Source organism: Maniola jurtina, chromosome 26 (assembly GCF_905333055.1).
Source record: "Maniola jurtina chromosome 26, ilManJurt1.1, whole genome shotgun sequence".
Taxonomy (NCBI): Eukaryota; Metazoa; Arthropoda; class Insecta; order Lepidoptera; family Nymphalidae; genus Maniola; species Maniola jurtina.
The window spans coordinates 4,337,048-4,352,679 of record NC_060054.1 but is presented as its reverse complement, the minus strand read 5'-3'; the positions used below and the strand labels follow the sequence as shown (position 1 = coordinate 4,352,679).

At 38.7% G+C, this 15,632-nt stretch overlaps 1 protein-coding gene across 1 annotated transcript; it reads right to left on the bottom strand.

Annotated features, from left to right (window-relative positions):
* Positions 1–734: 734 nt before the first annotated feature.
* LOC123878443 lies at positions 735–13,914 on the bottom strand. The gene is made up of 7 exons (XM_045925616.1): positions 13,843–13,914; positions 11,733–11,831; positions 5,789–5,920; positions 4,454–4,528; positions 3,531–3,607; positions 1,900–1,993; positions 735–939 (listed from the first exon to the last, which is right to left on the bottom strand). Exons 1-7 carry the CDS (start codon positions 13,912–13,914, stop codon positions 802–804), a joined length of 687 nt encoding a protein of 228 aa, XP_045781572.1. The 3' UTR covers positions 735–801.
* Positions 13,915–15,632: the final 1,718 nt, after the last annotated feature.

The window sequence follows — 15,632 nt, the reverse complement described above, 5'->3', positions numbered from 1 at the left end:
GTACACGAAGGATTCCGTACCATCGTACAAAAAATTACAATTTTTTTGTGAACTAAGCACAAATTCACGATTTTTAGATTTTTTCCTTTACTAGTGCTATACATTGGCTTATATAAGACCTAGGATGATTCTAGATCAACGGAAAACCTATAGGGTACAAGTTTCTTGACAGACAGACAACAAGGTAGAATATAATTTTTGAGGTACGGAACCCTAAAACAAAAAAAAATTAAAAAGTTTATATATTTGTATTATTTAAGACTCACAGCGGTGGTTTTAAAAAAGTGAAAAAATATGTATTTTTTGGTCTTTGAGCATTTAAGTTTTTTCAATCCAGCCGAGTCTGCCTCTGCCCAGTACCACCATGAGCACATCTTCGGTCACAGGTTCGATGCTTGGCGACACACGGGATTGCCACGCACGAGGTTTTGGTGGTGTTAAAGTTGCTGAAAAAAAAAAATTAAAAATTGAAAACGTTTTTATTTAATTACACATTTATTTTGTATTTTTGAATCGTCAAGTACAACTACAGAGAAACAATAACATTTCTGAAACCTTTTTTTTCCAAATTCGTAATTTTCCATACCAATAATACATAATAAATTACGAATGCGAAGGTGTGATTCTCTTTCTCAGTCTGTCTGTTGCATTTTCATGGCTCATCCATTTGACTGATTTGATGTAGAAATCAAAGAGTTCCCACGGGCTTTTTGGAAATGTGTAACCTCAAAAAATAGCACAAAAAACTTTATAAAATAAAAACTTTTTATTTAACTTACCGCCAGAGCGGCGCTGCGATCGCTAGCTGTAAGAGTGAGACGCACTGAGAGCTCGTCGTAGGAGTGAGCAGAGCGATAATATTATGTGAGATATCGCCAGGCAGACGTATATTGGCGTTTCGTAGCGTTTTAGCCAATTAATTACCGCTTGGTGACAGCCCTGAAAATAAAGGTAAACGGGCACTTTAATATGGAAACCCGCGGCGGCGGTGAAGTGAAATTCACTTGAAGTGAATGTATTCAAATACATGTTGTTGTGGGTCATGGGAAGGGTCATGGGAATCACGAAAAATTCAAATAATTATTGGACCATGAAAGAAAAGCCTATTGATTTATACTCTTTTCAACGTTTAATAATTTTTTCTGCCATCGATTTTGAATCAAATATTTATATACTAGCTGATGCCCGCGACTTCGTTCGCGTGAATGTAGGTTTTTTAAAATTCCCGTGGGAACTCTTTAATTTTCCGGGATAAAAAGTAGCCTATGTGCTAATCCAGGTTATAATCTATCTCCATTCTAAATTTCAGCCCAATCCGTCCAGTAGTTTTTGCGTGAAGGAGTAACAAACATACACACACACACACACACACACACACATACAAACTTTCTCCTTTATAATATTAGTGTGAAGTGTGATACAGAAAGGTTACAATATTATCTTTGATTTAATACTATTTTGGTTCATGTCCGTAAAGCGGGTCAATTATGCCCGATTACCTTTAAAAATGAGTTTTTTACACTATATGTGATTACGCTATAATAGGCAGAAAAGTGGAGAGAGCTATGCTTGGAGTTACTCTACGTGATCAAATCAGAAATGAGGAGTTTCGTAGGAGAACCAGAGTAACCGATATAACTCAGCGGGTTGCGAAGCTGAAATGGTTATGCTGGCTGTTCCCGTGACCCAGTCGTCAGGCGACGCGCAGGGACGCCGCTGAGTTTCAGTGGGTATTCCGGTCGCCTCTCGGCCGGCGAGTCCCACATACCCTCCTTCAGCTGGCTGGCTGGCTTCCGGAGGGGTATGCGTAAATGCATTCCCCAGCGTTAAAAAAAAGGTGGCATGTGACTCACACAAACATATCCTACCAATCTTCGTGAAATAGAAAACTATACTTACTGTAGGATAAACTCTGTCGAGTGTGCAGTTTTTGGGATAGGTCTCCGCACCGCAGCAGGACCATGGCGGTGCTTTGCCGTCTGGCGGAGAAATTCTGTAAATAATATTAATTAAGTACTGAGTACTTAAATATAATTAATTAGTAACTACATCCTACACAAGTGTAAATTAAAAATTTACAACACCCCCGACAAATCATTTTCAAATAAATAATTATGTATATCTAGGCAACGTCCATCTTGACAGCTTGACATTTGTCAATTGACACTTGAATATTATGAACCTAAGGGTTATCTAACCTTCTTTTCTACAAGAAAACTAGAAAATAGCTGATAACTTTTAAACGGCTGAACCAATTTTTTTTGGATTATAGCTAAGAACACTCTCAATCAAGCCACCTTTCAAACAAAAAAAAGTAAATTAAAATCGGTTCATTCGTTTAGGCGCTATGATGCTACAGACAGATACACAGATACACAGACACACAGATACACAGATACACACGTCAAACTTATAACACCCCTCTTTTTGGGTCGGGGGTTAATAAAGAGGTAATCTGAACGTAATATTATAGCGTGGCATTTTTTTTAGAACTAGGTCATCATCATTATGATCAACCCATCGCCGGCTCACTACAGAGTACGGGTCTCCTCTCAGAGTGAGAAGGGTTTAGACCATTCACACTTGGCCATGGCACAGTGGCCAAGTGTGAATTGGTAGACTTCACATACCTTTGAGAAACATTTGAACTCTCAGACATGCAGGTTTCCTCGCGATGTTTTCCTTCACCGTTAAAACAAGTGATATTTAATTACTTCAAACGCACATAACTCCAAAAGGTGCGTGTGTGACGGAGAACTCTCAGGCATGCATATCTATACTAATAAATAAAATTGGAGTGTCTGTCTGTAATTTCGAAATAACTACCTCATATTAAGCTCATATGGTTATTTGAACGATACCATAACTGAATCACACGTTTTTAAAATTTTTGTCTGTCTGTCTGTCTGTCTGTCTGTCTGTCTGTCTGTTTGAAAAGGCTAATCTTTGGAACGGCTGAACCGATTTGGACGGGACTTTCACAGGCAAGTAGAGGATTGACCAGGGCGTAAAATAGGCTACTTTTTTAACCGACTTTCAAAAAGGGAGTTGTGTTTTTCTACCTATGTACACCGAAATCTCCGAGATTTCTGAACCGATTTGCGTCATTTCTTTTTTAATCGATAGAGGAACTTTGCGACATTGTTTCATAAAAAATTTGGAGTCCAACTCCTCAATCCTGATGCTGCAGGGGATCTGACCAATCCACGCGGGCGAAGCTGCGGGCATCAGCTAGTTTATAATATTTACCGTTTAATGAATTTATATGTAAGTATTTGTTTCATACAGGGCAGTATTTGCCACTTATGATAAGTATAGGTATACTCTAACACCGCAATGTGAAAACATATTCTACGCCAGCAAGAAACTCAGTAGATGCTCTTTTTGTCCTTTGTTGCTCGGAAAAAAGTTGTAGCAAAATAAGTTAAAAAAAGAATAGATTCTACAGTAGTTTCTGAGATTAGCTCGTACAGACAGACAAATTCGGTGGAACATTGTTTTAGGAGTAGGCATGTTTCTTTTTAACTTACGTGATATTCTGTTCACAACATTGTAGTGTAAGACGAATGGCGTGCGTTAAGTAACTATTTCGCTCTTGGATACCTTTCTGTAAAAGTAAATTCAAAAATCATAAAAATAAATATAATCACTTAATAGTATACTCTTTTGTAATTGGGTAAAAAGTAAGTGTAGAAAGAAATAAATTGAAAAGATTAAAATAAGTTATATTAATAGGTAGATTAAGTAGGTTGGTAAGTAGATATCCATACTAATATTATAAAGTGAAAATGTGTCTATCCGTCTGTCTGTCTGACTGCTACGTTTTCACGGCTCAACCGCTGAACCGATTTTAATGAAAGGCACAGAGTTAGCTTACATCCCGGGGACGGACATAGGCTAATTTTTATCCCGGAAAAGCAAAGAGTTCCCACGGGATTTTAAATTAAACCTAAATCCACGCGGACATCATCTAGTCACACTATGACGCTAATATAGGCTACTTTTTATCCCGGAAAATCAAAGAGTTCCCACGGGATTTCGAAAAACCTAAATCCACGCGGACGAAGTCGCGGGCGTCAGCTAGTAAGTAATAATATCGCAAATAAAATGCAATACTTTTCCCATGCGCTCTCCATAAAACATAGTCTGGTTTAGGTAATGAGTGTGAGACGGTGGTGAGACCACTAATCATTAAACAACAAGTGTAAATTAAAAATTTATAACACCCCCGACAAGTGAAAGTTCCAGTAACTAGAAAAGAGCTGATAACTTTCAAACGGCTAAACCGTTTTTCTTGGATTATAGCTAAGAACACTCTCGATCAAGCCACCTTTCAAACAAAAAAACCTGAATTAAAATCGGGTCATTAGTTTAGGAGCTACGATGCCACAGACAGAGACACACATCAAATTTATAATACCCCTCTTTTTGGGTCGGGGGTTAAAAAAGTTACCTCCACTAAATTGGATGAGATGTAGTACATGACGGCACACTCCAGCAGCAATAGAAGAATCACAAGCGCGGCGTACTGAAAACATTCAAATACGTTGTACCTACCTATGGACGGGTTGTATTTCTCTCTATAGTCGCATTCCTCATTACTGAGGGTCATGACCCCTTTCCATTAATCTTATAATGGTAGGAGTTCTCTTGGGATAATAATGTGGTGGGTTCCCAGATCCTTCCGCATACAAATCAACTAAGAGAACGTTTCAACTCTAAGGTTAATTTACAGTTATTATCAGATGTTAGTGATAATAACCGGGACCGACAGCTTAACGTGTTCTTCGAGACACGGAGGAAACGAAAAGGTCAAATTCGGACCCCTGAAGTCGGTTACCCATCCAGTTACTGACTTGGGTCAGTGTTGCTTAACAATCACAATCGATTGATATGCGCTGTCAATTAGGCCACACATTCCTCCACATGGGTTGTATCTACCCATCGATTTTGGAGTGCCATTATATTTTATTTCTATGGTTTTGACCATAGTCTACCACCCGGCCAAATGTTGATTGGCAGACTCTACCTTTGAAAATATTGTGGAGAACTCTCAGGCATGCAGGTTTCCTTACGATATTTTCCTTCACCGTAAGCAAGTGATACCTACTTATCAAGTTATTATACTAATATTATAAATGCGAAAGTGAGTCTGTTTGTCTGTTTGTCCTTCAAACACGCCGCAACGGAGCCACGGATTGGCGTGATTTTTTGCATGGTATATTTAAAAACCACGGGATTGTAAAACCTAAATCCACGCGGACGAAGTCGCGGTCATCAGCTAGTCTATCTATACATATAATAAAATTGTAGAAAAGTGGTGTCTGTACAATGGAAATATATAAAAAAAAGTAGCAGGGGTTGTTATTATATCGATGCCGAACCCGAAATTGTAATTAATTTTTTTTTGTCTGTTTGTCTGTGTGTTTGTGCACGCTAATATCAGAAACGGCTTATTCGATTTAGATACGATTTTCACTAATATATTGTAGTAAGCTTCACTTAACATTTAGTGTTTATTTCATGTCAATCGGTTCATAAATAAAAAAGTTATGTCAATTTAAAGAATCACGGCGAACATTTTTAACGTACAGAGTACGTACTACACGCCTCGCGCCTAAGCGTCCGTGGCTATATAAAGCGCGGTCACTATTCCACGCGAACGAAGTCGCGGGCACAGCTAGTTTAAGTACAAAACACAGATAAATCCAAAAATACAAAACACAGATAAATATAGGTGGACGTTCTAACCACTAGGCTATCACAGCTTATAGATTTGAACACTCACCATGAAAAGCAAGAACTGCGAACCAGTGATCGCGCCATAGAACCCCATAAACGATATGAAGAAGAAAAATCCGGACAACATGGCGACGCTGATACCCATCTCCAGGAACGGGGCGTCTTCTGCCAACAACGCCTGCAAAATAATCCAAAACTGGTCAAGTGCGAGTCAGAAATGTACACGAAGGGTTCCGTACATCGGCTATTAAGGTGGATGCGACGGGTCTGCCCTCGAAATTCAAATTTAATTTGGTTTTTCGCAATTTGTAAACTAATACGACAACGTAGGCTTTATATGGTATTTTAATTGTGACAATGGCAGTATCATCCTCATCAGAAATTAATTCTAGTATCGACTATTCTCACAAATTAGACAGTCGACACTCCCGACAAGTGAAGATTACAGTAACTAGAAAGAGCTGATAACTTTCAAACGGCTGAACCGATTTTCATGGATTATAGCTAAGGACACTCTCGATCAAGCCACCTTTCAAACGAAAAAACTAAATTAAAATCGGTTCATTAGTTTAGGAGCTACGATGCCACAGACAGATACACAAACACACAGATACACACGTCAAACTCAGAACACCCCTCTTTTTGGGTCGGGGGTTAATAGCCTTACATCCTATAAGGGTTACGTTTTTCCTTTTGAGGTACGTATTACGGAACCGGATTACTGAAAAATTACGTATCTCGAAAACTTACTTATAACACCCCTCTTTTTGGGTCGGGGGTTCAAAATAAACGTTTTTTCTTTCTTTCTTTCAAAATAATATGTTTTACCTACATTCGCGAGTCGCATGTCATAACCGTTTATATCCGGATATCGATGCGTTGACCCGGTTATTTCACACGGCATATTAGTCTGTGTAATCGTTTAGTATTATTTTTCGATTATCCGGATATTTTCAGGCAATCCCCTTGTTTGTTTTAACCCCCGACCCAAAAAGAAAGGTGTTATAAGTGTGATCTGTGTATCTGTCTGCGACGTCGTAGCTCCTAAACTAATAAACCGATTTTAATTTAGTTTTTTTTTGTTTGAAAAGTGGCTTGTTCGAGAGTGTTCTAAGCTATAATTCAAGAAAATCGGTTCGGCCGTTTAAAAGTTATCAGCTCTTTTCTAGTTACTGTAACCTTCACACAAGTGAACCCCCAACAATGGGGGTGTTATAAATTTTTATTTACACTTTTTATCGTTTTTTAAAGTCTGATGGCCGATACAGTAAGCTCAGAGCGATTCTCACTTGGATATTTATTTTTTTATTAAATACTAGCTGACGCCCGCGACTTCGTCCGCGTGGATTTAGGTTTTTCGAAATCTCGTGGGAACTCTTTGATTTTCCAGGATAAAAAGTAGCCTATGTGCTAATCCAGGATATTATCTATTTCCATTCTGAATTTCAGCCAAATTCGTCCAGTGGTTTTTGCGTGAAGGAGTAACAAACATACACACACACACACACATACACACAAACTTTCGCCTTTATAATATTAGTGTGACTTAATTGGTTTTGCCTTTTTTGTCCGACTACTCCACTCATGTGTTCATGAGGCCGGATTTTATCTTCCCTTTGTGGGGCTCTTGCTCTAAACTCTAGGACTAACGATAGTTTTTGGGGTTCCGTAGCCAAATAGCAAAAAACGGAACCCTTATGGATTCGTCATGTCTGTCTGTCTGTCCGTCCGTATGTCACAGCCACTTTTTTCCGTGACTATAAGTACTATACTGTTGAAACTTGGTAAGTAGATGTATTTTGTGAACCGCATTAAGATTTTCATGAAAAATTGAAGAAAAAAAAACAATAAATTTTGGGGTTCCCCATACTTAGAACTAAAACTCAAATTTTTTTTTTCATCATACGTGTGGGGTAGCTATGGATAGGTCCTCAAAAATGATATTGAGGTTTCTAATATCTTCCAAAGTGGTAAAATGTGTGTCATACAAAGGTGAGTAGTAAATGAAATAGACATGAAATAGACAGATTTTTTAACCCCCGACCCAAAAAGAGGGGTGTTATAAGTTTGACGTGTGTATCTGTGTATCTGTGTATCTGTGTATCTGTGTATCTGTCTGTGGCACCGGCACCGTAGCGCCTAAACGAATGAACCGATTTTAATTTAGTTTTTTTTGTTTGAAAGGTGGCTTGATCGAGAGTGTTCTTAGCTATAATCCAAGAAAATCATATCAGCTCTTTTCTAGTTACTGTAACCTTCACTTGTCGGGGGTGTTATAAATTTTTAATTTACACTTGTATTGAAATAAACTTTTACGAGTACTTTTGAAACGTCAAGTGAATCTACTATTGCTTCGGAAGGAGAAATCACAGGCTGGTACGGGGGTGACCTACTATTCAATGACACCGCGTATTTAAACTACAATAGATAGGGGATGTATGTATAGGCCAATTTAAAATTGCATCAATGTATGGTTCAGAATGTTGGGCGGTAAAAGGGAAGGATGAAAGACGAGAACATGCGACCGAAATGCGAATGTTGAGATGGATGTGTGGTGTGACAAGAATGGATATGATAAGGAACGAATATATAAGGGGAAGTTTAAAAGTAGCACCAGTGGTAGAAAAAATGAGGAGTAATAGGCTGGCATGGTATGGGCATGTGATGCGGAGGGAAGAGAGTCATTTTTTTTTTTTTTAAATTATATAGACTAGCGCTTGGCTGCAATCAGACCTGCTAGCAAGTGATGATGCAGCCTAAGATGGAGCGCGCTTGCCTAGAAGTTGCCTATTCACTCTTGACTTGAAAGTACCCATATTATAGGTGGAAGGGAAAACTGACGCCGGAAGGGCGTTCCATATCCTAGCGGTTCGAATTAGGAAAGAGGAAGCAAATCGTTTCGTACGTATTCGAGGAATTTCGACTACGTACGGATGCAGACCTTGACGATGCCTGGCAGTACGATGGTAGAATATCACTAGAAGAATGTTAAATATGTATGTGGATGGAGAAAAGAGAAGAGGACGACCAAAGAAAAGGTGGATGGATTGCGTGAAAGAGGATATGCGTATAAAAGGGGTAGATGATAAGTTGATGGATGACAGAAGAGAGTGGAAGAGGAAGACATGTTGTGCCAACCCCACGTAGCATGGGATAAGGGCTGGAAGAAGAAGAAGAGTAGCTTTCCCACAGCTTCGTAATTGTCAATCTCTATACCAATGAGTGATTTCTACAACCTATTTTATTTTGAAAAGACTTTTGAAAAGAGCAACCGCCGAGTTTCTTGCTGGTTCTTCGCGGTAGGAAAGGCATTCCGAACCAGTGGTAGATGCTCTTGACGATTCAAAAGTACATACTTGTAAAAGTCTAATTGAATAAAAATATTTCGAATTTGAATTTAATTCATATACGTTTTCAGTGTATTGTGCATAATTACACTTTACAAACTAAAATTATAAAGGTGAAAGTTTGTGTGTGTGTATGTTTGTTACTTCTTCACGCAAAAACTACTAGACGGATTTGGCTGTAATTTGGAATGGAGATAGATAATATCCTGGATTAGCAAATAGGTTACTTTTTATCCCGGAAAATCAAAGAATTCCCACGGGATTTCGAAAAATCTAGATCCACGCGGACGAAGTCGCGAGCATCAGCTAGTTATGCATAAGCGAGACCGCCCAGTTTTAGGCCCAGTCTTGTTACAGAAATAAAAATATTGGGAAAATCCTTAATTTTATGATAAACCAGAATCACAAAATTAATTATACTGTACATTCTAAAACGGATTTTTACTTATTTTTATGCATAACTAGCTGACGCCCGCGACTTCGTCCGCGTGGATTAAGGTTTTTCGAAATCCCGTGGGAACTCTTTGGTTTTCCGGGATAAAAAGTAGCCTATTGTGCTAATCCAGGATATTATCTATCTCCATTGCGAATTTCAGCCAAATCCGTCCAGTAGTTTTTGCGTGAAGGAGTAACAAACACACACACACACACACACACACACACACAGACACACACACACACATACAAACTTTCGCCTTTATAATATTAGTGTGATGTGATAGTTTTTGATATATCGTGCAAAATGTCGGAAAAAATATCCAAATACGGAACCCTCGGTGCGCGAGTCTGACTCGCACTTGGCCGGGTTTTTTACACGTAATGTAAAACTACTTGTAGGACCGACTTTGTTATAATACCTACATGGCTGATTATTGTTTGAATAATTCACACGGCATGCGAGGTCGCACCACATGTACCCATGGGGCCACACGTTGTTATCAGAAATTATCTATAAATACTACAGTAGGGTCAGAAGGTACTCGCGTGGCCTACTTTTTAATTTCTATTATTCAAGTGCCTCAATAGCTCAACGGTTGATTAGCGGTCTGAATTCCGAAAGGTCGGTGGTTCAAACCCAACCCGTTGCACTATTGTCGTACCCACACCTAGCACAAGCTAAGTTATAGCACAAGTAAAAGAATAAATCCGAAAACCGTGAATTTGTGGTTACATCATTAAAAAAATTAAAATGCGTTTCAATTTTCAAAGTAAGATAACTATACCAACTGGGCTTATATGGGTGGGTTCATATGAAAGGGCTTTATAAGTGTACATTCTAAAACAGATTTTAATTTATCGTGCAATATGTCGGAAAAAATACCCAAGTATGGAACCCTCGGTGCGCGAGTCTGACTCACACTTGACCGGTTTTTTTCTTTATTCGATACTAGCCTATGCCCGCGACTTCGCCCGCGTGGATTTAGGTTTTTCGAAATCCCGTGGGAACTCTTTGATTTTCCGGGATAAAAAGTAGCCTATGTGCTAATCCAGGATATTATCTATCTCCATTCCAAATTTCAGCCAAATCCGTCCAGTAGTTTTCGCGTGAAGGAGTAACAAACACACACACACACACACACACACACACACACACACACACACACACACACACACACACACACACACACACACACACACACACACACACACACACACACACACATACAAACTTTCGCCTTTATAATATTAGTGTGATAGTTTTTGATATATCGTGCAAAATGTCGGAAAAAAACCCGAGCACGGAACCCTCGGTGCGCGAGTCTGACTCGCACTTGACCGGTTTTTTTACACGTAATGTAAAACTACTTGTAGGACCGACTTTGTTATAATACTTACATGGCTGATTATTGTTTGAATAATTCACACGGCATGCGAGGCCGCACCACATGTACCCATGGGGCCACACGCTGCTATCAGAAATTATCTATAAATACTACAGTAGGGTCAGAAGGTACTCGCGTGGCCTACTTTTTAATTTCTATTATTCAACTGCCCCAATAGCTCAACGGTTGATTAGCGGTCTGAATTCCGAAAGGTCGGTGGTTCAAACCCAACCCGTTGCACTATTGTCGTACCCACACCTAGCACAAGCTAAGTTATAGCACAAGTAAAAGAATAAATCCGAAAACCGTGAATTTGTGGTTACATCATTAAAAAAATTAAAATGCGTTTCAATTTTCAAAGTAAGATAACTATACCAACTGGGCTTATATGGGTGGGTTCATATGAAAGGGCTTTATAAGTGTACATTCTAAAACAGATTTTAATTTATCGTGCAATATGTCGGAAAAAATACCCAAGTATGGAACCCTCGGTGCGCGAGTCTGACTCACACTTGACCGGTTTTTTTCTTTATTCGATACTAGCCTATGCCCGCGACTTCGCCCGCGTGGATTTAGGTTTTTCGAAATCCCGTGGGAACTCTTTGATTTTCCGGGATAAAAAGTAGCCTATGTTGTAATCCAGGATACTATATATCTCCATTCTAAATTTCAGCCAAATCTGTCTGGTAGTTTTTGCGTGAAGGAGTAACAAACATACACACACACACACACACACACACACATACAAACTTTCGCCTTTATAATATTATATTAGTGTGATACTGTAGCTATCTAATGCTATGGTATGGAGTTTTTCTACCTTCAGCGTTGGAGTCCCGAAGATGTTGACAGCACCGGCGAAGGAGCTGGGTGAAGCGATCACCCACAGGCTGAACCCGAATATCGTGATGCAGAAAAACTGAAAAAAATCAGTACCTACCATAAAAAATAACACTTTTAGGGTTCCGTACCTTAAAAGGAAAAACGGAACCCTTACAAGATTACTTTGTTGTCTGTCTGTCTGTCTGTCTGTCAGTCGTGTCTGTCAAGAAACCTATAGGGTACTTCCCGTTGACCTAGAATAATGAGATTTAGTAGGTAGGTAGGTCTTATAGTACAAATACAGGAATAAATCTGAAAAGCGCAAAAAAAATGTGTTTCAATTTTCAAAGTAAGATAACCATACCAAGTGGGTATCTTAAGAAAGGGCTTTACCTGTACATTCTAAAACAGATTTTTATTTATTTTTATGCATAATAGTTTTTGATTTATCGTGCAAAATGTTGGAAAAAATACCCGAGTACGGAACCCTCAGTGCGCGAGTCTGACTCGCACTTGGCCGGTTTTATTTTTTGTATTATTTCGAAATTTTTATTATTTGTTGTTATAGCGGCACTGAAAATTTCAACTCTCTACCTATTACGGTTTACGAGATACATCACACAGCTCGCTGACACACAGACAGACGGATGGACGGACGGGCGGGCAGTGGAAGCTTAGTAATAGGGTCCTGTCCTTCGTGTACAGAACCCTAAATAAGATAGAGACTAAATGCGTGAGTATCTCTAGCCGGCACATTCTATACTTAGATAACTTGATGATATTGATTTTATCCCTTTCAGGAAAGGCAAAGGTCGTAGACCATGCAGCCTGGTAAGTCGTAGATGATTATTATTAATTAGATAACTTGAAATTTAAAAACCCCCAACATAAAAGCCTCTATAAAAAAAACTAGAAAAGAGCTGATAACTTTCAAACGGCTGAATCGATTTTCTTCAATTATAGCTAAGAACACAAAAAAAATATCAGCTCTTTTCTAGTTACTGTAACCTTCACTTGTCGGGGGTTTATAAATTTTTAATTTACATTTGTTTGGCAAAAACCTTAAACTTATTACAGTAATATTACAGTTTTAAAACGAAGGTCTAACAACTGGAATAAATATAATCTTCTCAAGGTTCACAAACGAATAATTATGTAAGTACTCAAACGCTGCCCTTCGCTCAGTTCAAACATTGCCGCTTGTCTAACCTTGATTGTGAACTAGAAGGACTATGGATATCTATACTAATATTATAAAGAGGAAACCTTTGTATTTTTGTCTGTTTGTATTGAATAGGCTCAAAAACTACTGGACCGATTTCAAAATTTCTTTTACCATTACTTAGAGGGATTCTTCCGAATCCGTATAGGCTATATTATTTTATCCCGGAAAATAGAAAAAATAAATATCCACCCGTGCGAAGCCGGGGCGGGTCGCTAGTAAACTATGAAGCCTTAAAACCGACCAAGAGCGCGTCGAGACGAACACGAAGGGTTCCGCACCATCGTACAAGATAGCACTTATTATTTTATTTTTTAGGGATCCGCACCTCAAAAGGAAACACGGACCCTTATAGTATCACTTCGTTGTCTGTCTGTCTGCCCGTCTGTCGTGTCTGTCAAGAAAACCTATAGGGTACTTCCCGTTGACTTAGAATCATGGGCAGGTAGGATAGCACAAGTAAAGGAAAAAATCCGAAAACCGTGAATTTGTTGGTTACATCGAACAAAAAAATTAATTAATTTGTTTCAATTTTCAAAGTAAGATACCTAACAATACCAAGTGGGGTATCAACATATGAAAGGGTTTTACCTGCACCTTCTCAAACTTCAAACGGATTTTTATTTATTTTTATGCACAATGGTTTTTGATTTATCGTGCAAAATGTCGGAAAAATACCCGAATACGGAACCCTCGGTGCGCGTTTATTAAGTAGGTATTTGTCTTTAATGCGGCTCATTCTTACGGCTACAGCTTATCTACGGTTCATGAGATACAGCCCGTGACAGACAGACAGACAGACGGACGGACGGACAGCGAAGGCTCAGTAATAGGATCCGGATTACGGATCTTAGATAGTAATACTTACTCATAGTGTTTTACTCACCATAGTAACAAAGTTGCAAAAAATCAGAACTGATGCAGATATTCTTGATGTTCTGTTAGTTTTCCCACTCATTTTATGTTTGTTTAAAGCCTACGTTAACGAAAAACATCTTCATATAAGATTTACCTAAATCCAAAAAAAAAAATGTGCGGTTATAGCCTATCCCTAATTCCTTCGTGCGACCTTCGACCCTGGACTTTTCAGAGTTATGTGCGTGGAAAAGCTTTAAAGAAAAAAAAACATGGTAACGAAAACTCAGGCAGGTTCCGAGAGTCCTGAGACTTCTCCAAATCTCAATGAAAAACGTGGTTAGACCTAAAATATCTTTCTCATTCATTCTGAGAGTTGCCCCATGCTCTGTAGTGGGCCGGCGACAGGTGGAAGTGATGATTTAAAAAATAAGTAGAGCAAATTAAAAGAAATCTTCAAGTAAAATTTGGCAGGTAATAGGTACAATCACACTAATATTATAAAGGCGAAAGTTTGTATGTGTGTGCGTGTGTGTGTGTGTGTGTATGTCTGTTACTCCTTCACGCAAAAACCACAGGATGGATTTGGCTGAAATTCGGAATGGACATAGATAATAACCTGGATTAGCACATAGGCTTCTTTTTATCCCGGAAAACCAAAGAGTTTCTACGGGATTTCGAAAAACCTAAATCCACGCGGACAAAGTCGCGGGCGTCAGCTAGTTCAAAATAATAGTAGATGCCTACTTAATCCATACTTCCATACTAATATTATAAATGCGAAAGTGTGTCTGTCTGTCTGTCTGCTACGTTTTCACGGCCCAACCGCTGAACCGATTTTAATGAAATTTGGTTCAGACTTTGGATACACCCCGGAGAAGAACATAGGCTACTTTTTATCCCGGAAAATCAAAGAGTTCCTACGGGATTTAAAAAACCGAAATCCACGCGGGCGAAGCCGTGGGCGTCCCCTAGTAAAAAATAATTGGTCTTCCTTCCTTGAAACATTATTTTTTTTAAACTTATGTAATAATATTATTACGTAACTAGCTGTGCCCGCGACTTCGTTCGCGTGGAATAGTGACTTTTCGGGCAGGCGCGAGGCGTGTAGTACATACTCTGTACGTTAAAAATGTTCGCCATGATTCTTTAAATTGACATAACTTTTTTATTTATGAACCGATTGATATGAAATAAACACTAAATGTTAAGTGAAGCTTATTACAATATATTAGTGAAAACCGTATCTAAATCGAATAAGCCGTTTCTGATTTTAGCGTGCACAAACACACAGACAAACAGACAAACAGACAAAAAAAAATAATTACAATTTCGGATTCGGCATCGATATAATAACAACCCCTACTACTTTTTTTTTATATATTTCGACTGTACAGACGCCACTTTTCTACAATTTTATTATATGTATAGATGATGATTACCTATTTGAAAATAGTAGATAAAAATACTTTGAAGTTTAAATTTTCGTTATAATTGTTAGCGTGACAAAGGGAATCCGAAATGACGGAATAATTTCATGGAAACTAGAATGGATTGGTAGGTAAATAACAGAGTCCCAACTCCCATGGGAAAGACGCTCGGGCCTTGCATATTTTATTGTAGACATGTGGAAAAGTGGACGATTATGTCGTTCAACTTGGGTTTTCTACGAATCTTTTCTTTAAACTAGTACTTGACCCCGACTTCGTCTGCGAGGAGTTATTAGGGTTCCGTACCTCAAAAGGAAAAACGGAACCCTTATAGGATCACTTTGTTGTCTGTCTGTCTGTCCGTCGTGTCTGTCAAGAAAACGTATAGGGT

What these genes read in the sequence shown, in the direction of transcription:
- LOC123878443 (XM_045925616.1), bottom strand. Translation starts at nt 13,914, where the DNA reads ATGAGTGGGAAAACTAACAGAACATCAAGAATATCTGCATCAGTTCTG. An exon ending in CGCAGTTCTTGCTTTTCATG is followed by an intron (nt 4,529 to 5,788) that starts GTGAGTGTTCAA and finishes GAATGTTTTCAG; the next exon opens with TACGCCGCGCTTGTGATTCT. An exon ending in TCGACAGAGTTTATCCTACA is followed by an intron (nt 940 to 1,899) that starts GTAAGTATAGTT and finishes CTTTATTTTCAG; the next exon opens with GGCTGTCACCAAGCGGTAAT.